The sequence below is a fragment of the Mastigoproctus giganteus genome, chromosome 9 (assembly GCF_048544385.1).
Source record: "Mastigoproctus giganteus isolate SK-2022 chromosome 9, ASM4854438v1, whole genome shotgun sequence".
NCBI lineage: Eukaryota > Metazoa > Arthropoda > Arachnida > Uropygi > Thelyphonidae > Mastigoproctus > Mastigoproctus giganteus.
This window is the reverse complement of record NC_143583.1, coordinates 139,480,069-139,503,188: the sequence shown is the minus strand read 5'-3', so window position 1 is coordinate 139,503,188 and position 23,120 is coordinate 139,480,069. Positions and strand designations below refer to the sequence as shown.

At 36.7% G+C, this 23,120-nt stretch overlaps 1 protein-coding gene across 1 annotated transcript in view; it reads left to right on the top strand.

Annotated features, from left to right (window-relative positions):
• Positions 1-23,120, top strand: part of Arf4 (ADP-ribosylation factor 2) — a 155,245-nt gene that overhangs the window by 35,826 nt on the left and 96,299 nt on the right. The window contains exon 2 of the mRNA XM_090381565.1: positions 3,630-3,710. Within this exon, the coding sequence (XP_090237691.1) occupies positions 3,630-3,710 (81 nt within the window). The remainder of the gene's footprint in view (positions 1-3,629; positions 3,711-23,120) is intronic.

Genomic DNA, 23,120 nt, shown 5'->3' with positions numbered 1-23,120 from the left:
TTCATCAGTATCATTAGTAAATAGACAAAACAACAATGGTCCCAAAACTGAATCTGGGGGACTTCACTAATGACATTAGTCCATGAATAGAAGTGTCCATTGATTACCACTCTGTCTTCTCCCACTCAGCCTTCCTTTTATCCAAAACAGCAATTTGCTCTAAATGCCATACTGCTCCAATTTGTGCAGTAGTCTTCCATGTGCAACAGTATTGAAATCCAAGTGTATGATATAAAAATTTTTTTCATCCATTTCCTTTGTGACCATATCATATTATCCACTCAAATTGGTCAGATAAGACTTCCCCTTAACAAACCCATGCTCTATCTGAATTATTACTGCAGTCTTGGTTCTGCAATGCTTCTTTAACCAGTGACTCCGTTATTTTCCCAGAAATAGAAGTTAAACTGACAAGACTGTAATTCCCACAGAGTCACCTTTGATTCCCCTTTGTGAATTGGATATACATTTGCACATTTCCAGTCCGTGGAGACCTCCCGTGAGTTCAGTGATGCTCTCATAATTATGGCTAAGGGTTTGTTTACTTCCTTTACCGCCTACTTTAATATAACTGGATAGATCCCATCAACTCCATTTGCCTTTCTTATGTTTAACTTCAACAATTTCTTCTCCAGTTTGCTCTCAGTTATTACAAAATCAATCAGCTTCCTGTTAGGGTTTAATAATCTTCCGTTCTCCACTTCTCGACAGAATTCCTAATGTGTGAATGTAGATGACAAATACTCTTTAAACTTGCCAGCTATCTCATCAGGATCATCTACAGTCAAACCATTGATATCAAGTGGACAATTCTGATTCATCCCCTTCTAGAGTTTATATAAGTAAAGAAGTCTTTGCTGTTTTTCTTTACATCCTTTGCAAAGATTTCTCATCTGCCTTCATTTGCCTAACCTCCTTTGTGGCTTGATTACAGACCATAGGATACATAATTTATATGTATCCCAAGCATTTTTCTTCTCTGCTACGAGACTCGTCAGTTCATCTGCCATCCATTTAGGCTTAAACCTTAAACAGTATTTCTTAGTTGGTATGAAAAGTCTAGTAGCTTCCAAGATTATTTCCTTGAATGCTTCCCATTTAGAATTTGCTGTTGGTAACCATCATCAGTTGATCCCACAGTATAGAATTTAAAAAATGTCTGAGATAACTGTAGTCACCTTTACATAAGCAAAAACCCTTCCCTATACCCCTGATCCTTGTTACATCTTTAAGTAAATCCCACATCTGTACACTGTGATCCCCAGTGTACAGGTGTGGTACACTGCCACTGTACACTGCCACTTAGTGGTTCCTTTATCTGTAAATTCTTAAAGCATGAATAATCACTGCTGATAATCAGATTAAGAATATTACTCCTTCTGATTGCCTTGAACATACTACAGTAGAAAACAGTCATCCTGTATATCCACAAAAGTCTTGCTAATGTGGGAGTGTCTAACCCACAGGTTCCAGTCAATATCTGGGAAGGTAAAATCTCTCATTATGACATTCCAATTTACTCGCCAACTCTATTTCTCTGTATAGTTGTTCATTGTACTCATCAGAGTTATCTGTCTTATAACACACTCCTACTCTTAATTTCTGCTTTCCCAGTGCTCATGTTGTTTGTTATTTGTTTTTTTAGGAGCATTAGCAACTAAGGCCATATTGCTCCGGGGATATGCAGTGTTCATTTCCTGACCTTTCCGCATCCTCCGTATTTGGTAGTCACGGGCTCGAACCCCGGTCTGATCAAGAAGCATGTGCTACATACTGCTGCTCCTCCCCACCTAGCACCATATGTAGGCACCATCAGTGCTTATGTTACACCAAACTGACTCAACATTGCAATGTCCACTCATGTCAACTGGATGCACTGCCTTAGATTTTGTTTCTTAACTAGCAGTATAACCCCTGCTCCCTTCCTATACACATTGTACTCCCCAAATTCCAATTCTGCACTGTTTATATCTGTATTTCATTGCAGTGTCCTTTGCTGTTTTTCTTTACACCATGCCCTGATATTCGAACAATGTCTGCCTTTGGTGTCTTGACCAGCACTTCAAATCATCAAATTTATTTACTATACTAGTATTGATGCAAATGCAAATGTACATGCACCTATTCTTACTCTTAGAACTTGTTCCATGATGACTCCCAGCAGTTCCTGAAATCCCCAGCACTTGCTTTCCAGGCTGCTGTGCACTGCAATAGAAGCAGTGCAAGAATCACTTCCACCTCTGCCTGCAGCTACTATTATCTGTTAGTCTGTGAATCCCCCCCCCCCCCAAAGTGAGCAGTTTTCTGACCCACCTAACATTGCCTTGATAACATCAGCAAATATTCTTGCAACTTTTTCTATTTCAGTGTATCTCATCCCTTTAGAAGCATTCTCCTGTTAACAAGCATAGACCACACAGAGAAAAATTGTACTCCATGAGATTGTTTTTTTGAAATTGTTTTTAATATGACTAGAATAGCCTCAGAAGCATCAGACCGACTCAATACTAAATAGAGAGAGAGAGAGAGAGAGAGAGAGAGAGAGAGAGAGAGAGAGAGAGAGAGAGAGAGAGAGAGAGAGAGAGAGAGAGAGAGAGGAGAGAGAGAGAGAGAGCAAGCAGTTAATCCTTGAAGAAGATTGCCACTCATCCTTTCCATGGAATTGCACACCATCTGGAGGCAATTGTCCCTGCAGTTAAAATTCCTGTTTATCATTGGTGGCACCCCATTGCTCTAGCGGCTGTCTGCACTGCATTATTGGTTATAACTACTGAACAATATTTTAAACCATAGCATGTTAGAGGTTGTTTTGTCACACTCATATATTCCTCTTTTATATAACATTTTAGGAAGAGATAGTTAATAATAATAAAATTATAATAAATAATTATATTAATTATAATAAAATGTTAAGAAAATGCTGTTTGGTTTGGGGTCTAGTTGAGTTTCTGTGGTGGCACCCCATTGCTCCAGCAGCTGTCTGCACTGCATTATTGGTTATAACTACTGAACCATATTTTAAACCATAGCATGTTAGAGGTTGTTTTGTCACACTCATATATTCCTCTTTTATATAACATTTTAGGAAGAGATAGTTAATAATAATAAAATTATAATAAATAATTATATTAATTATAATAAAATGTTAAGAAAATGCTGTTTCATGTTCTTTTGCTGCAAAATATTTACAGAAGCTTAAAATTTTAACTACCATTAATGTGTGGATTAGCAAATAGATTATCTTTTATAAAAAGATAGAATGGGGAAAAAAATGCTCATTTTATTTGTTTCGTTGTTACCATGATTTATCATGTTTTTCTTACTGATAGTCAAGTGTGAAGAGTGAAGTCAAGTGTGAAGGGATAACATTCTGGTGTTGAGACTACAGCATTTTCTGTGGTCTCAATGGCTGTATCTGAGCTTTGAAGAAAATTTATAGAATATCCTTAAACATTGTATCTATTTGACGGAGTCTATTATCATGTTATACTTTAGAATAATCAGTCACTTTGTATTGTGGTACATCTAAATATATGATATATAAATATACAAGTGAAGTCGTTCATTTCTTCTTTTTTTTTTGTACAGTGTTTTGCTGATTATACTAATTTTTTTAACATTTGTTTTAGTTGGCTTGGATGCAGCAGGAAAGACCACAATACTATATAAATTGAAATTAGGAGAGATTGTTACAACAATCCCTACAATAGGTAAAATCTTTCATTTCTTTTTCATTGTATACTTTACATTTTATGAGAAAATACTATAGAGAAATTGACCCCTCCCTCTATCCATATAGTTACCAAAAATGCAAACATTAGGCTTAGTTGTTAATGGCTGCATTTGTTATGCTTGTTAATTTTGAAGTATTCTATTTTTATCCTTTTCTAGCCTAATTTTTCACTAGATGCTACAAGTCTACTTATTTTAAGTTTCCATCAATAGCCACAGTTTTATGAGTTTGTGGTTCACTACAAATCATGTTAACTCTACTGAAGCCAGACTGTGTTCTCTACCCATATCTGTATATATAAGATGCTGTCATATGTATGTTAATTACCTTTCAGTTTCTGAAGGCTAATAAGACAATGTATTACCATTTTAGTTATTATGACATTATGCTTAAGAGAGCCTGCTGGCTTCAACATGTCATTTATTAAGTACTAAGTTGTAGCTATTCTGTTCACCATGAGAGATGGCACTACTAGGCAGATAAAAAAAAAAAAAAAAAAAAAGCCAGTTCTGATGTGTTACTGTTTGCATTAGTGATATGTCCATTTATAGTTGCCATACCTTCTTTAATGGTCATTGCTCAGCACTTGTCCTCTCTCATCCCATGTGTACAAACCTGTGATCTCACAGTTTTGTACACATGAAATATTCTTCCAAAATGCAAGGAGCTTCCAGAACAAGATTCATTCTTGTGGATTTACTTGTTAATGACAACTACAGTTTTATTGCAATTGCTGAGATGTGGCTTACACCAAAAAGTGGCTTAGGCATGCTTACTGCCAATTTTAATTTTCATGGTATATCTTATGAGAATCAATGAAGTTATGGCATCTGCGTGGTCTCCTCCATAGTTTAGTGTGTCACATCCCACTATCATTGTCACTTCCCAACTTGAAGCTGTGGTTGTCTGTGTCCACATGCATGGTACCCATGTCTTTGTAATATATTGTGCTTTGACTCAGACCATCTTTCACTACAACCTATGTAGGGGAAGGCGATCTGAGTACTGTATCTTCAGGGACAACCCAAAGTCCTTTTACTGTCTCTGGACAAGACAATTTTGTGACTACTTTTCTAAAACCAAAATGCAAAGTTCCTGTTTACCTTCTAAGGGGAAGGTAATTTCTCCTTCCCCTTCCTTCATATTCCTCTCCCTGATTACTTTTATTTCACGTGTGACAATATTTAGGTGATTTTAGTTCTCCATGCAAAACAAACCATTGTGAACATCCAACTTATCAAACCTTTTCTGAAATGAGTAGAAAGCATTTCTGAAGTTTTAAAAGTCAGCCCTCTCGTAGAACTTATGCCAACTTATATGCTCACCATTTCCTGTTTAATATTCCTAAGAATGCAGATATAACTCAATTAATCAATGCCCGATCTCAAAAAGGAAAGGATATTTTCACAAAAAAACCTCATTTACCCTTCAAAACTTCCAGCTGGAGGTCAGGGAAAATCATGTTACCTGATTTGGTCTTATTTGTTGACGCAATGTGCACGTTCAAGGCTCTCTGTGTTATGATATGTTGTATAAAATTTGTTTCATTCTCTGACAACTCCTTTCCAGACTTGGAATAGTGCCAACTGCTGCCTCAAAATCAATAGTTTTTTTTTATTCCTAGATATCATGGCAAATCTTTACAGCCAAACTTATTGAATCTCAAGGAGGGTGTCTTGCGGGGTTCCATATTCAGCGCAACCCTACTTGCAATCCGTATTAATAGCCTTACACAAGGCATCCCAAAAACCATTGAAGTCTATTTGCATGCAGATGACATGGTCATTTCTTTTCAATTAGAGCATGAAAAATATTGAAAGGCAGCACAACTTGCAGTATCTAAAATAGTTGACTTTAACTAAAGATTACTGCCTGCATGAACAGAAATCCACCACTATTCACTTATGCAAGCGTGTCTTCACCCTGATCCAGAGCTTTCAATTAATAATATTCTAGTTCCACTGGTTAATACCATCTGTTTTTTTTTATTTATACTGGACAACAACCTAAATTTTGAAGCCCATTAGATTCACCTGTGAATGATTTTTTGAAGAAATTAACTATTCTCTCATCTGTATCATCCATGTCGTGCGGTGCAAACTGTCATACCTTATTACACCATTATAGAGCAATGACCACATCTTGTCCATTTCAGTCTATGGATCTGCAATATGACTCTGCTATAACTATACTAAATACTATCTAATACTTGCTTTTAGAATTGTCCTAGGAATGTTCAGAACCTTTTTAGTACAAAGCCTGTATGTGCAAGCTGATAAAGCTGTTACATATTTATTGGAAAACACTGATCTTGTTTTATCCTGCAAAAATTCATAGTCTACCTTCCCACCCTAATTAGAGGTATCTGTATAACACTACATGTGATTCTTATTACAATAGTAAGCCAAATAAAAACTGACCTGCCTTCCTCTGACAAACAGAAGTAACTCGAGCATGAAATATTGAACCATGCAACATATTTCAAGATACAGTATTACCAACTGCACCGTCTTGCTTAATATTACATGCAGCTTGCTCAACATCTAATTCTCAGACCTGTGAAATCTATACTGATTGTTCAAAAACTGGCATTGTGTAGGTGCTGTCATAGTTTTCCCTTCTTTTATCCCCTTGTCTCATTACCAGTAACCTGTATTATTTTCACTCCTGTGCTTTATGCCATTAAAATAATTCTGGATTGGATTATTAAACTTTCTATATCATTTGCTATGATATATACAGACATCATTTATGCAGTCTCTGCAATAAGAAGTAACCTCTCCCTTTTTTATCCCATATTAAAAAACATCCAATCACATTTACTCCCTTGCAGTGAGTCCAACCAAACCATAACGTTTTGCTGGATCCCAGGCGACTTTGGCATTGCCAGAAATGTAAAAGCTGCTTGCGCTGCAAAACAACCTTACGATGTAACCCTACAACCATTTCATGTACCCTATACAGATTATGAAAAGCTTACATAGGCACAATGCAGAAACCACTAGTCTCAACTGTGCAAGCTCAAGTTAATAATAAACGCCTACAGATAAAAAATGAACCAAAACTATGCAATCAAGCTTCCAGCCCAATAGATGGGAAAAGACATACTAACTAGGCTTCATATTGATTATTCGTTCCCAGCTTATCTGTTCTTACTATTTTTTGAGAAGCTCTCCTCAGTGCTCGTACTGTCAGACTCAGCTAATAATCAGATATATCCTCATTGGTTGTCCTTATCATTTCACTATCCATAAAACTACTTTTAACTAACTGTCTAACCTTCAGGAACTTTAAATCTATCATATATTCATGAAAATAATGCTAACTTTGAGCTATTCCAACACTTGTTAACAGGAGAGAGAGAGAGAGAGAGAGAGAGAGAGAGAGAGAGAGACTGCTTCTACAGGGATGGGATACACTTAAATATAAAGGATGCAAGAATATTTGCTGATGCTCTTGTGTCGGGTGGGTCGGAAAACTGCTAGCATGGGGGGATACAAGAACTAATAGACTAACAGTAGCCACTGGCAGAGGTGAAAGTAATTCTTGCACTGCTTCTATTGGAATGACCAGAGCCATGGAAAACAAAGCGCCTCCATAGCCAGGTGGGAAGGAGCAGTAGTGCGTAGCACACGCTTCTTGATTAGACCAGGGTTCGAGCCCGTCATCACCGAATACGGAGGATGCGGAAAGGTCAGGGAATGACCACCACATATTCCGGAGCAATATGGCCTTAGTTGCTAATGCTCCTAAAAACCAAATAACAACAAATAACAACATGGAAAACAAGATGCAGGGTATTTCAGAGACTGCTGGGAATCATTGTGGTACAAGTAAATACATGAGTTGTGTTAGCGTAGCTAAGAATAGGAACAAGTGCATGTATACTTGCATATACATCAGTGCTAGGAGTTTGGTAAATAAATTTGATGAATTTGAGGTGTTGGTTAAAACATCAAAGGCAGATATTGTTAGGATATCAGAGATGTGGTGTAACATAGATATAAGGAATGCAGAACTGGAATTTGGGGAGTACAATGTTTACAGGAAGGATAGACAGATAAGAAGGGAGAAGGGGTTATGCTATTAGTTAAGAAACACATAAAATCCAAGGAAGTGCAGCCAGTCAACATCTGTGGACAGTGCAGTCTCGAGTCAGTTTTGTGTGACATAAGCACTGGGAGATCAAAATTGATATGCCTAATGATTCTTATGAGTATAATAAAAAAACTGTACAGGGAAATAGAGTGGGCCAGTAAATCAGAGAGTCTTATAATGGGAGATTTTAATTTCCCGGATACTGACTGAAATTTGTGGGTTGGTCACTCACACACTAGCAAGGCTTTTGTGGAATTGGATAATTGGTTTCTACATCAGCATGTTCGGGAGGCAACTAGAGGGAGTAATACTCTTGATCTGAATATCAGTAGTGATTCTTCATGCATTAAGAATCTGCAGATAAAGGAACCACTAGGTGGCAGTGATCACAGTGTGCTGAAGTGGGACTTACTCAGAGACTTAGCTCAAAGTTAGCATTATTTTCATGAATATATGATAGATTTAAAGTTCCTGAAGGTTAGACAGTTAGTTAAAAGTAGGGGTAAAGGGAAGGGTTTTTGCTTTCGTAAAGGCGACTATGGCGGTCTGAGATAATATTTAAATTCTATACGGTGGGACAACTGATGATGTTACCAACAGCAAATTAAAAATGGGAAGGTTTCAATGAAGTAATCTTGGAAACTACTAGGCTTTTCATACCAACTAAAATACTGTTCAAGGTTAAGTCTAAATGGATATCAGATGAATTAATGAGACATGTGGAAGAGACAAAAAATGCATGGAATACATATAAATTAACAGCTGATACAGAAGTCTATGGTAGATATAAGCTTGTCTGTAATCATGTCACAAAGGAGGTTAGGAAGGCAAAAGCAGATTATGAGAAATCTTTGGTAAAGGATGCAAAGAAAATCAGCAAAATGTTCTTTACTTATATAAACTCTAGAAGGAAAGGGATGAATCAGATTGGTCCACTGGATATTGATGGTTCAACTGTTGATGATCCTGCTCAGATAGCTCACAAACTGAATGAGTATTTTGCATCTACGTTCACACATGAGGAGTTATTCAGGGAGGGGAATGCCAGAGGTTTATTAAACTCTGGCAGTGAACTAAATGATTTTGTAATAACTGAGAGCAAAGTGAAGGAGTAATTGTTGAAGTTAAACATAAGAGAGACACCTGGGGTGGATGGGATCTATCCAGTTATATTAAAGGAGGCAGCAAAGAAAGTAAGCAAACCCTTAGCCATAATTATGAGAGCTTCCTTGGACTTAGGGTAGGTACCCATGGACTGTTGATTGCAAATGTGACCCCAATTCACAATGGAGGATCAAAGGGTGTCACAAGTAATTACAGGCCTGTTAGTTTAACTTCTGTTCCAGGGCAGTTAATGGAGGCACTTGTTAATACAGTATCATCTAGACAAGATGATCCTGCATGGATTTGTTAAGGTATCACATACTTGGATCTTAGGAAAGCTTTCAACACTGTTGCACATGAAAGACTTTGGACAAATTGGAGCAGTATGGCATTAAGGGCATATTGCTGCTATTGATAAAGGGATGGTTGAGTGGGAGAAGACAAAGTGTAATCGATGGTCACTGCTCTTCCTGGACTAATGTTATTGTTGGAGTAACCCCGATTAACGTATCAACTGTGTGTGGTAGTACACTTAGGGTGGTAGAAAATTAAAAAATATCTTGGGGGTAGTTGTGCAGTCAGATATGAAGTTTTCTGAGCAGTAAGAGTAGCTCATGGTGTCTTGTCAATGATATGCAGGAATTTTTCTAGCAGGAATAAGGAGGTGATTATCTCCTTGTATAAGGCAATGGTCAGACCACACCTTAAGTACTGTATATAGGTCTGGAGGCCTCATTTTAAGAAGGATGTATAGTGTTGGAACAGAGAAGGGCAATGAGAATGGTGAATGGAAAAAAGGCTTAAGTTCTGCGAACTGCAGAGTCTAAAGATTAGGCACCTGTTTGGTGATCTCATTAAGGTCTATAAGGCCTTGAATGGTTTGAGCAAGTGCAATGTTCATGGGATTCTTCATCTTGTCGAGGTCTGAAGGAACAAAAATCGAAATTGAGGAAAGACAGCTGTAGAATTGATGTAAATAGAACAGTTGTAGAATAGAATAAATTTGCCTTTTGCCAGCAGGTGGTTGATTGCTGGAACAAACTTCCATCTATTGTTATAGAAATCAATAGCTTAAATGAATTCTATGCAGAATTAGACAAACATTTGGAGCAAATGGATGGAGCAAATTTTTTTGCTGGTGCTGTATAAGCTTGCTTTCTTGCATCATATGCCTCTGCTAATGATTCCAGGACTGTATACCTTCACAGATTTCTGCATTATGCCCTTTAGGTAAATTTATAACTATTAACATTAATAGTAACATTAACGTTAATCTTACTGAATTACAAACATGCGACATGGGAGCTCAAATAAAAACATGCTACATCGGCAGAGTAGACTAAATTCGACCGAGGAGACTATTTCTGCTCTGAATAGTGCAACGTTAATACTTCAACACATACATCAAAGAGCAAATTAGCATATAATGCTTCTAGCTCTAATAGCCTAGAATGAAACCTTAATACATATAACAATGAATTGCTAAATAACCTTAAATTTCAACATTTCAAAAATAAATTGTCTCGCATGTTCTTATATGTATCTAACAAACGCTACACATAATGATACTGCTCAGATATTCTGCAGAACAAGTAACATCACTTGTCGCACCTGTAGCTCTACATATATTGGTCAAACCATTAACAATCTACATATGTATATAAAGTACTTAGCATCATAATACACAGCCATTTCTGAATAAACAGAAAATTTTTAAGGTGGCATCGTTTTAGGTTATATCTCATATTGTGAATATCTTCACAACGAGTTGCCATGATATTGCACTACTTCGAATAAGTAACGCTTCACCTAAGGAGAAGACTAGTGTTACTTATTCTCAGATAGGTACCACCACCCAGACAGCACTGTTTCAGGGCTATTTGGCCCTTCGTCAGTGAGTGGGTAGGTACCCAAGTGATGCAATGATGGCAAAAACAGTTATGAAGTATAACTCCACAATATGAGAGATGCCTGATGGTGTATGATGTATTTAGACTAAGGCGCATTTAGGGCTAGAGCCTCAAGCTGCGAACAAATTTAGACTATGTATATAAAGTGCTTAGCATCATAATACACAGCCATTTCTGAATAAACAGAAAATTTTTAAGGTGGCATCATTTTAGGTTATATCTCATATTGTGAATACCTTCACAACGAGTTGCCATGATATTGCACTACTTCGAATAAGTAACGCTTCACCTAAGGAGAAGACTAGTGTTACTTATTCTCAGATAGGTACCACCACCCAGACAGCACTGTTTCAGGGCTATTTGGCCCTTCGTCAGTGAGTGGGTAGGTACCCACTCACTGACGGTATTCACAATATGAGATATAACCTAAAACGATGCCACCTTAAAAATTTTCTGTTTATTCAGAAATGGCTGTGTATTATGATGCTAAGCACTTTATATACATAGTCTAAATTTGTTCGCAGCTTGAGGCTCTAGCCCTAAATGCGCCTTAGTCTAAATACATCATACACCATCAGGCATCTCTCATATTGTGGAGTTATACTTCATAACTGTTTTTGCCATCATTGCATCACTTGGGTACCTACCCACTCACTGACGAAGGGCCAAATAGCCCTGAAACAGTGCTGTCTGGGTGGTGGTACCTATCTGAGAATAAGTAACACTAGTCTTCTCCTTAGGTGAAGCGTTACTTATTCGAAGTAGTGCAATATCATGGCAACTCGTTGTGAAGGTATTCACAATATGAGATATAACCTAAAACGATGCCACCTTAAAAATTTTCTGTTTATTCAGAAATGGCTGTGTATTATGATGCTAAGCACTTTATATACATAGTCTAAATTTGTTCGCAGCTTGAGGCTCTAGCCCTAAATGCGCCTTAGTCTAAATACATCATACACCATCAGGCATCTCTCATATTGTGGAGTTATACTTCATAACTGTTTTTGCCATCATTGCATCACTTGGGTACCTACCCACTCACTGACGAAGGGCCAAATAGCCCTGAAACAGTGCTGTCTGGGTGGTGGTACCTATCTGAGAATAAGTAACACTAGTCTTCTCCTTAGGTGAAGCGTTACTTATTCGAAGTAGTGCAATATCATGGCAACTCGTTGTGAAGGTATTCACAATATGAGATATAACCTAAAACGATGCCACCTTAAAAATTTTCTGTTTATTCAGAAATGGCTGTGTATTATGATGCTAAGCACTTTATATACATAGTCTAAATTTGTTCGCAGCTTGAGGCTCTAGCCCTAAATGCGCCTTAGTCTAAATACATCATACACCATCAGGCATCTCTCATATTGTGGAGTTATACTTCATAACTGTTTTTGCCATCATTGCATCACTTGGGTACCTACCCACTCACTGACGAAGGGCCAAATAGCCCTGAAACAGTGCTGTCTGGGTGGTGGTACCTATCTGAGAATAAGTAACACTAGTCTTCTCCTTAGGTGAAGCGTTACTTATTCGAAGTAGTGCAATATCATGGCAACTCGTTGTGAAGGTATTCACAATATGAGATATAACCTAAAACGATGCCACCTTAAAAATTTTCTGTTTATTCAGAAATGGCTGTGTATTATGATGCTAAGCACTTTATATACATAGTCTAAATTTGTTCGCAGCTTGAGGCTCTAGCCCTAAATGCGCCTTAGTCTAAATACATCATACACCATCAGGCATCTCTCATATTGTGGAGTTATACTTCATAACTGTTTTTGCCATCATTGCATCACTTGGGTACCTACCCACTCACTGACGAAGGGCCAAATAGCCCTGAAACAGTGCTGTCTGGGTGGTGGTACCTATCTGAGAATAAGTAACACTAGTCTTCTCCTTAGGTGAAGCGTTACTTATTCGAAGTAGTGCAATATCATGGCAACTCGTTGTGAAGGTATTCACAATATGAGATATAACCTAAAATGATGCCACCTTAAAAATTTTCTGTTTATTCAGAAATGGCTGTGTATTATGATGCTAAGCACTTTATATACATAGTCTAAATTTGTTCGCAGCTTGAGGCTCTAGCCCTAAATGCGCCTTAGTCCAATCTACATATTAGAATGAACTTACACTGCTCACATAGTAATACCTTCAACAATAAGTCTAGCAAGAAAGCAGGTAACCTTGAACACTATATTGAATTTAGACACTTCCAAAAACATAGCTTTAGTAATATCTTTATTTTAGCACTTAACATAACAACACAAAAATCAGATTAATGCAAGAAGAGATTAACAGACTGAATAAAAAATTCAACCAAAAATACATGACTAACAATATGAATGATATCTGTATTTATAATATGTTCCAAATAGTCAAACTACATAAATCAAAAAACAAAAGAAAATATGCTAAATCAAAAACAGCCAAGGGCAACTGTGAACAGTTAGGGGACTAAATGTTCTCAGTTGTTTCCATATTTATTTAAAAACTGTTCCCATATTTGTTTAAAATATACTTTTCAGTATTAAACTTTGTGCACTCAAAGCCTAAACAGAAAAGCCAATAATTATGACTTTAGATCTAGTCACCTTATGCACATTATACAAGACATCAGCAAATTCAGAATCAAAATTTTTCATAACCAACCAGCAACCAGAAAATTCTATATTCCTCCTATATTTTTAAAACAAAATGATGGATAATTTGGATATACATAAAACAATTAACCTACGTAATGACCTGATATTAATATCTGATATATTAATATCAGATTTAAATATGCTAGACCAATTCGGCTTAAAAGCATGTAATTACAAAATAACTGCTAATATTGTGAAGGTCTACCAACCTTCACAATATTAGCAGTGGACAAGATATATGTGTTTGCTGGTCTTCTTTGTGCACATATGTAGACCCTAATCATAACCACATTATAACTGATGACTTAAATATAATCTCATACCCCGAGCTTAGAGATATTTTATCACTAGGTTTTATGTTTCAGCCCACCCTATCAATAAATAAATCAACATTCAAAAAACACTTATACCACAATTTATTTAAATACTGCATATAATCCTCATACAAACACAATATTCCTGTTGAGGCATACCATATGCTGGCTGTTCACAATACTAAATATCATAAGTAGCAAATATGATCATCAGCAAATCAGACAGGACAAACAACATAACACAAAATTAATAAATAAGCAACTTGAAGAAATACATAATAACCTTGTAATTACACCGGTTGACAAAGTGCAATTATATGTAAAGTATATCACATAGGAATTATCAATACCATTTATTAATGATATTTGAATGGTGAATGGAACAAAGGCTTAATGTCCAAGTTTGCAGATGATATGAAGTTGGCAGGGTTGTTAATGACATTAATGACAGTACGCTACTGCAACAAGATCTAGAAAAGTTGAGCACATGGTCTGAGAGGTGGCAACTGAAGTTTAACACTGACAAATGAAAAGTACAGTCAGTCCTCGTATAGCACGATAGTTGTGTTCCTAGAAATCCTCATGCAATGCAAAATCATGCAATATAGACAACAGGCCCTATGGGAAAAATAGGGTTAGGTGCCAACCACCCAAGATTGAACACACATTTGTAACCAAAACATTACCAAACACAATAAATAGTCGTAATAAAATATTGCTAATGCTTTTGCTTCTATCGTAAGCAAACTTGTTTTTTGTTTGATTTTTCTATCCAAACAGACGACAGCCTTTCCATCTCTTCCAATTCTTTGTCTCTTAATCTAATGGATTTTAATTACACTTTGAGTTATTCCTGCTATGAAAGTTGTTTTTATTTTCTCTGTATTCTTTGTAATTCTCGGCGTTGCCTCATTTAGGTCTGTAGCACGTGCAATATCACATGGTCTTTCAAATTGCTCAAAGCGTTTCACAATTTCATATTTTTTCTCTATCGACAGAGGTGGACTGGCCATAAGCGTTACTGGGGAAACCGCGGTGGGCCGGAGGCGTGATTTTAGCCATAAACCATAGTGAGGCCACTATTAATTTTCCTGGGTAAGAATTTTTTACCCAGTCCGCCTCTGTTTATCGATATTGCTTTTCTTTTTCTCTCTGAATCTGCAGTGTCTTTACCAGGATGCTTCCTTTTTACACCTTTTAAGTATTTTACTCATTTTTGGGGAATAAAGCACAATTACAAAACGAAGAGACACGCTTGATACACTTAAACAAAGCTGCGTGCGTGTAGAAACTGAATAAACAGCACTGTAAAGCCAGAGATACATTATTAACACCTCACATTTTACTAAAGCACATTTCTAGGGGTTACTACCATAAAACAATAAAAACAATTTCCAGTTGCGTTCCTGCTAGTGGAATCTGTTATAAACTGGTAGTAAACTCGATCTAATTGCATTTGCGATTATACCGATAGCTGGAATTGTTGGTTTTTATGTTATTATGGTGAAATGTGTTTCCACTTCACTGATATAAAAAAACAAATACATTTTCAGAATCTTCTCTTCATTCCTATCGTGTTGTGTTCGGTTGGGGTGATTCTGCGTTCGACTGCCATTTCTTGTAAACACAAAGGCAAATCGTGCATAAGCGAATTCAGTTCGTGTTATATAAGATATCGTTCCCCTGTTTATAAATCGTGTATGATCGAATTCGTGTAGTGTAAACACGTGTTATACGAGGACTGACTGTACTGCATATGGGTAGCAGTAACCCTAGAATAAAGTATCAACTGTGTGGGACTGCACTCAAGGGGGTAGAGAATGAAAAAGACCTGGGAGTAATTGTGCAGTCAGATATGAAGTTTTCTGAGCAGTGCACAGTCTGCAAGAGTAGCTCATGGTGTCTTGTCAATGATATACAGGAATTTTTCTAGCAGTGATAAGGAGGTGATTATCCCTTTGTATAAGGCAGTGGTCAGTCCACACCTTGAGTACTGTATACAGGTCTGAAGGCCTCATTTTAGGAATGATGTGGAACTGCTGGAATGAGTACAGAGAAGGGCAACAAGAATGGTGAATGGGACAAAGGGTTACTCTTACAAAGAAAGGCTTAAGTTCTGCAAAGTACTTTTTTTTTTTGATTTGGTAGTTGTTGGCACATCGGCTTCTGTGGCCATATTGCACCTCCCAAGGTTTTTGCAGTACTTTGATCCAAGCCCGAGGCGGGAATCGAACCCGCGACCATTGGGTTGCCGGGCAGGTACTTTACCCACTCGGCTAGCCCGGTCGGCCTGCAAAGTACTGAGCTGGAGACTAGGCACCTGCACGGTGATCTCATTGAAGTCTATAAGGCCTTGAATGGTTTGAGCCATATGTGACTTTTCTTGGCGCAGTATAACTTTAGTTGTTTTTGCGCCAATAAAATCAAAATCAAATCAAATCAAACCATATGTGGCTGTTCACATATGGTTCAAATCATTCTCAATATAAGCAAGCTCAATGTTTGTGGGATTCTTCCTCTTGCCCAGATTAGCTGCTGAGGGGACAAAAATTCAAATTGAGGAAAGACAGTTGTAGAATAGTAGTACGGAAATTTGCCTTTTAGTCAGCGGGTGGTTGATTTCTGGAACAGACTGACATCTGTCGTTGTAGAAGTGGACAGCTTAAATAAATTCAAGGCAAACTAGACAGACATTTGGAGTGAATGGATGGATGAAATGTGGGGATGTCATTTTTTGGCTAATGATAACTATACATGGAACATAAAAATGCCATTGACTTTGAATCGTTTAAGTTATCTCATATTGTGAATACCTTCACAACAAGTTGCCATGATATTGCACTACTTCGAATAAGTAACGCTTCACCAAAGGAGAAGACTGTTGTTACTTATTCTCAGCGGATACCACCACCCAGACGGCACCGTTTCAGGGCTATTTGGGCCTTCTTCGGTGGGTGTGCAGGTACCCTAGTAAGAAATTAATGAAATTGACAGCAGATAGGCAAAATTAAAATACAAATAATAATTTGTATTTTAAATCTGCATTGTATTTTAAACATTTGTATAAAGAAAATAAATTGATTATTAATTTGATATTATATATATATATTTTTTTTTTTTTTCATTAGGTTTTTGAAGTTCATTTTTATATTTTTATTTCCTCCTTCGAAAAAGTAGGATACGGTTACATAAACCCAATAGAAATGTGATTAAGGCAAGTGGGACATAGAGCATATACTTTTAGGGCAAGTGGGAAATAGGGCTTAAGCTATTAGGGCAAGCGTGGTAACGGCATCATATTATCATCATCTCTAGGAACCTTGTTACCTTCTCTATCTAGAAAACTGAATTCACCTGATATCTGGGATATCATCACCAGACCGTCAAATAGAATTAGATGCCAGACCAGTGCACCTCCATACAGATCTAAGATGTGTAGCATTCTTCCCTGGACAATGTTTCCATTTATCTCAATCCAAATATTTAATAGGCTATCCACAAATATTGAGAAGCTGTACAAGGACAAAACTTACAGAACTTCCACTCTTGCAGATATGTGTATGCCCTCGTCATGCTCTAGGTGAATCTCTTGGAGATGCCACTCTATCCACACTTTGTTGCCACATCTTTACCAGAGCCTGTGTATATTGTATCTGGACTATGTACACAATTCATTTGTCTCTCATTATTTATTAATTTCTGTGTGTAACTCATGTCCTCTAGCTGCATAGCTGTAAAGGGACATTTCTTCAAAATTAAATTGATATTAATAATAATAATAATTTCGCCTTCTTGGAGTTTGTAGGTACTTTTACTCCTACTCCATTAGTCATTCATCCCACCTTGCTATCAGCATGTATCCTTTTTGCATTAGCTTAATAGTAACTAATTGATTATTTTTAGGTGTTTCTACACATGTTTTACTGTGTCCAACACATAGGGATCACACTAGAATTCCATACATTACACTTAATAACATTTCCTTTTAGACTACAGTTTGTGCTACACATGGTTCGTCGGCTCGGACACAGTAAATATGCCTTATTTATAAACTTACATCCTTCGTTCTCTGTCGGGTTAATGATGATCAATGAGCACATTGCAGTATTACTAAAAAATCTTTCTTATTGTGTTATGGTTTAGATTCAAATTATTTATGTAACCTCTAAATTTATTACTTGTTGTATTACACCTGAAACAAGAAGAAGAAGAAATTAATCACTTATAAGTTTATCAAGTGGAAATCTACTTTACACCAATGGAAACAGTGAAAGGAGTGAAGGTGGAGTTGTGTTTCTAGTCCATAAAGATTTAAAAAACAACATTTTGGAATTCAAAAGTACATCACCAAGGGTGTCAAGACTAATACTCAATTTCTAAGAGGTACAAGCTAAGGTTATAATGATTTATGCACCAACATTGAGCCATGATGATGAAGAGGTTGAAGAAATGTACACCAAAATTGAATCTTCTAGATGAGCAGAAAACCCACTACACTATTATTATGGGGGACTTTAATGCTAAGGTTGGAAAAAAACAAAACAGTGCAGAAAGGGGAACTATAGGAAATTTTGGAATGGTGAAAGAAATGAAAGAGGCGAAAGACTTGTGGAATTTGCAGAATCTCAAGGATTGTCAGTAATGAACACTTTTTTTCAAGAAAAGGGTGAGCAGAAAGTGGACATGGAAGAGTCTAAATGGGTTAACAACTAATGAAATAGACTTCATCCTCACTAACAGAAGATATATTGTGAATGATGTTACTGTCCTGAATAAGGTATATGGTGGAAGTGATCACAGAATGGTAAGATGTACACTTGATACAGATGTAGGTAAGGAAAAAACTGACTCGAGTAAATAATACAAAGGTTTTTGAGATAACAGAAGAGGAGAAAAAGCATTATGTGCTGGAACTTAAGAACAAGTTTGAGCTTCTGCAGACTGCTCAGGACCAAGATATCGACGAAGAATATTACAACTTTCTGAAAGTGATAAAGCCCAAGAAACCTATAGGGAAAAATAAATCCAAAGAAGAAAAAATTAGTCAAGAAACACTTGTTATGATGAACTGAATGCGAAAAATGAAGATCAAGATAAACACTGACAAGGAGAAAATTGAGTATTATTATTATTATTATTATTATTATTACTACTAACCATATAGTGCAAGGAAGCCTGAGGCTTATGCTGCAACAGCTAAAAAAAAAAAAAAATCTCTAACAAGTTACCCTGAGAGAGAGAGAGAGAGAGAGAGAGAGAGAGAGAGAGAGAGAGAGAGAGAGAGAGAGAGAGACAGACAGACAGACAGACAGACAGACAGACAAGGGAATCACCAAGAAAGAGAAGAATGATGATATCCAGCTCAGGACCCTGGGAGTGCCAAGCCACCAGATGTGAGCCCCTTGGATTATACTGAGTTATGCAAAGCCATTAGAAAGAGACTCAGAGAGGACATAGGAAGATTTAACACAAGAAAAGTAGAACAAGCGTTAAGGGAAAACAAAGGATTTAAATCAGCAGCCATGAGCAGTAATACAGAAAGACAAATGATACTGAAACTGAAGAATAGCGATGGTGTAGAGCAGGCCCCCGTTATAACGCGGTTCGCTTTACGCTGATTCGCTGTAACGCTGTTCTTATGTTATAACCACTATCTGACTATAATGCTGTCACAGATCACTATAACGCTCTTTTACAGATTGCATTTTTGGCATATTTAACGAAATCGTTTCATTTGATGGTGTCGATAGCTTGAAAATGAATGTAAAAAATACGGTTAAAATGTTTCCCACACAGACTTGAGAAATATTCCCATGCTTAGTGAAATTCTCTCGCGCGCTAATTTAACTGCAGTACAGTGACTTGTTACGTAGTTCTGAGATCAACATTTTAAAAAATGATCAAGTATATTGCTTGTAATATTTGCGTTATATGAATTTATCCGAAGTCTAGTCATCACTCAGTACAGTATTAGACATCGTGCGTAACGGACAGTTTACTTGAACATCGTATCATAACCAACGCAGTTACATTTTCGAAGAGTTAACAATGGCCAATAAGAATGAAAAAGCAACAACGTCTGGACGCAGTATGAAGACTATAAATGTAAAAAAATACTACTGAATTTGAAAATTAAATTAGACGTTTTGAAGCGAATCGATTCCGGTCAAAGACAAGCGGATGTGTGCCATAATTTAGGACTTGCAAGTTTAACTGTAAGAACAATTATAAAAAAAAAAAAAGAATTAATTTTAGCAGTGGGAAAGATAGCTGTTCCACTGCAAGCAACAAGGGCTAGGCCGGCTATTAGGATTGAAATGGAAAGACTAACTAATTTTATTGAAGATAATATCCAATGCAGAATTCAGTTAAGTTAAATATTATAAATAATAAGAGAGAGAGAGAGAGAGAGAGAGAGAGATTAGCCTATATGATGATCTGAAGAAAACTCACCTAAAAAAAAAAAAAAAAATTGGAACCATCTAAAACTAGTAAGGGCTGGTTGAATAGATTTAAAATCTAGGGAGAAGCCGCAAGTGCAGATCAAGGAGCCGAAAGTTTCAAAAAAGAACTTGTTAAAATTATTGAAGAGGGGTATTGTGTGTTATACTTCTCAACAAGTTTTTAACATAGTTGAAGCAGGACTTTTTTGGAAACTAATGCCTAAAATAAGTTTCATATTGAAAGAAGCAAAAAACATGCCAGGTTTCAAAGCGGCGAAGGATGGGTTGACTTTATTGTTGGTGGTAACGCTGCGGGGGATTTAAAATTAATACCCTTTTAGTTTATTTAGAAGAGGGCCAAAGTTCAACCCAAAATCGACACATTTTTCATAATTAAATTCATCAATTAAATCAATTTAGATCAATTAAATTCATGATTTTAATTGGAATTTTAAGTTTAATTTTGATACATAAGTAGGTACCATATAATTATATACGTATGTAATGTAGAATATTTTATAAGTACAAATATATGAATATTAAATATTTTGACCGACATTTGTGTATCTTTTCAGTACCGTTTATTATTGATTAGGAAATATCCTATGGCACCGACTGCAACTCACAAATACATATGTTACCTTATGGGAATGCGGCGCTCGTTTAGCGCGGATTCACTTAGCGCTCTGTTTTTCCGGAATGCATTATCAGCGTTAAGCGGGGGTCACCTGTACTTATAAACAGCAGAGAAGGCATAATTCAAATAGCAGAAGACTACTATAGAGAATTATACAAGGAGCGAGGGAATGATGCCAGCAGTGGGGAAGATGGATTGCAAATTAGCAACACATACGACATACCCGATATTCTTCCTGATGAGGTAGAACATGCATTGAAGAAAATGAAGAATCAGAAAGCCCTGGGGGGAAGATGAAGTTACTGTACAGTTGTTAAAATTGGGAGGAAGAGACATAACACAAACTGGCAAGGCTCTTCACAAAGTAGGCGCACTATAGCCCCAGCAGCTTGTGCGCCATTAAACCCCCATCACAACAACATCTTCACAAAGTGTATTAGAAAAGGTGTGATGCCTAAGCAGTGGAATGTGCAATGATAGTTTTGCTGCATAAGAAAGGAGATAAATCAGAAATTGGAAATTATAGACCAATTAGCTTGTTATCCCACATCTACAAGTTGTTCACAAGGGTCATTACTAACAGATTAGAAAGAATACTTGATGAGAACCAACTGAAAGAGCAAGCTGGCTTTAGGACAGGATTCTCAACTATGGATCACCTTCACATAATATCACACCTAATGGAGAAAGCAAATGAATATAAAACACCATTATGCCTGGCATTTGTGGATTATGAAAAGGCATTTGACTCCATACAACATAAGGCAATGTTTCGGGCACTGGAAAGACAAGGCATAGATACCCCACATATTATGATTTTGAAGAAAATATATGAGAATGCTACCTCCTTTATTAGACTAGACAAAGACAGTAGGAAATTTAAAATCGAGAAAGGAGTTTGACAAGGAAACACAATATCTCTGAAGCTGTTTACTGCTGCCCTTGAAGCTTTCAGAAGATTAGACTGGTCGCAGAAAGGAGTCAATGTGAACGGAGTGTACCTAAACCATTTGCGATTTGCAGATGACATTGTGGTCATAAGCCACGATCCCAAAGAATTAGAGGAAAATCTTAATCAGTTATGCACAGTTGGTAAGGATTTTGGACTGAAGATGAATATGGCTAAAACAAAAGTAATGATGAACAAGTATGTCACAGAAAGGGAAATAATGATTGAAGGAGCAGTAATTGAAAAGGTGGAGTCATATACTTATCTGGGACAACTCATTAGCTGTAATAATGATAAATGGCTGGAAGTGAAGAGAAGAATAAATTTTGGATGGATAGCATTCAGGAAATATAGTCACATACTGAAGAGCAATACCCCAGTTTGTCGGAAACGTAAAATAATGAACCAATGTATACTCCCCACCATGACTTATGGAAGTGAAACTTGGGCACTCACCAAAAGAATGGAAGAGAAGCTGAGAACTACACAGCGAAGAATGGAACGAATTATATTGGGAATCAGACTGTTAGATAAGAAGAGAAACACACGGATTAGGCAGTAAGTATATTAGGAAAGGACACTTTTATCAAAACTAAAGAACTAAAATGGTTTTTGGCAGGACACATAGCTCGAGGACATGATGACAGATGGACTAAGAAAATAACAGAATGGTACTCAAGAGGAGCTAGAAGAAAACCTGGAAGACAAAGGCGGAAATGGATAAATTAAATTCATGAGTTTATGGGTAGTGCTCAAAACAGAAGGAACTGGAAAGTTGCTGGAGAGGCCTTCATCCTGCAGTGGATTGAAAATGGCTGATGATGATATTACACCAAATTATATTTTTGGTTCTTCAACCTCAAAATTGATTTTGCCTTAGTGCATATTGATCATCACAGAAACAGAGAACCCCTTGTTCAATTTGGGTGATTGATCCCAGATGAAGTCATCTAGATTGTGGGTAAGCAATGATAAGTTTTGTACATTATCCTTTTGTATATATATTGTCCCTTTTATATACTAACTTTTGTACATTATATTTTCCTATACGTTTTCTATAGATCTATTGAGTATATATCCTAATATAATTACCTTAACATGATTATCTTACTATGATCTTTCCCATAATATTATAAAAATACTATATGTGTGTGTGTGTGTATATATATATATATATATATAAATAAATAAATTAATTAATTAATTGCCAGTAGCCTGGTAAACCAATAGAGCGAATAATAAATTAAAACCATACATAATAAAATAAAAAGGGCCAAG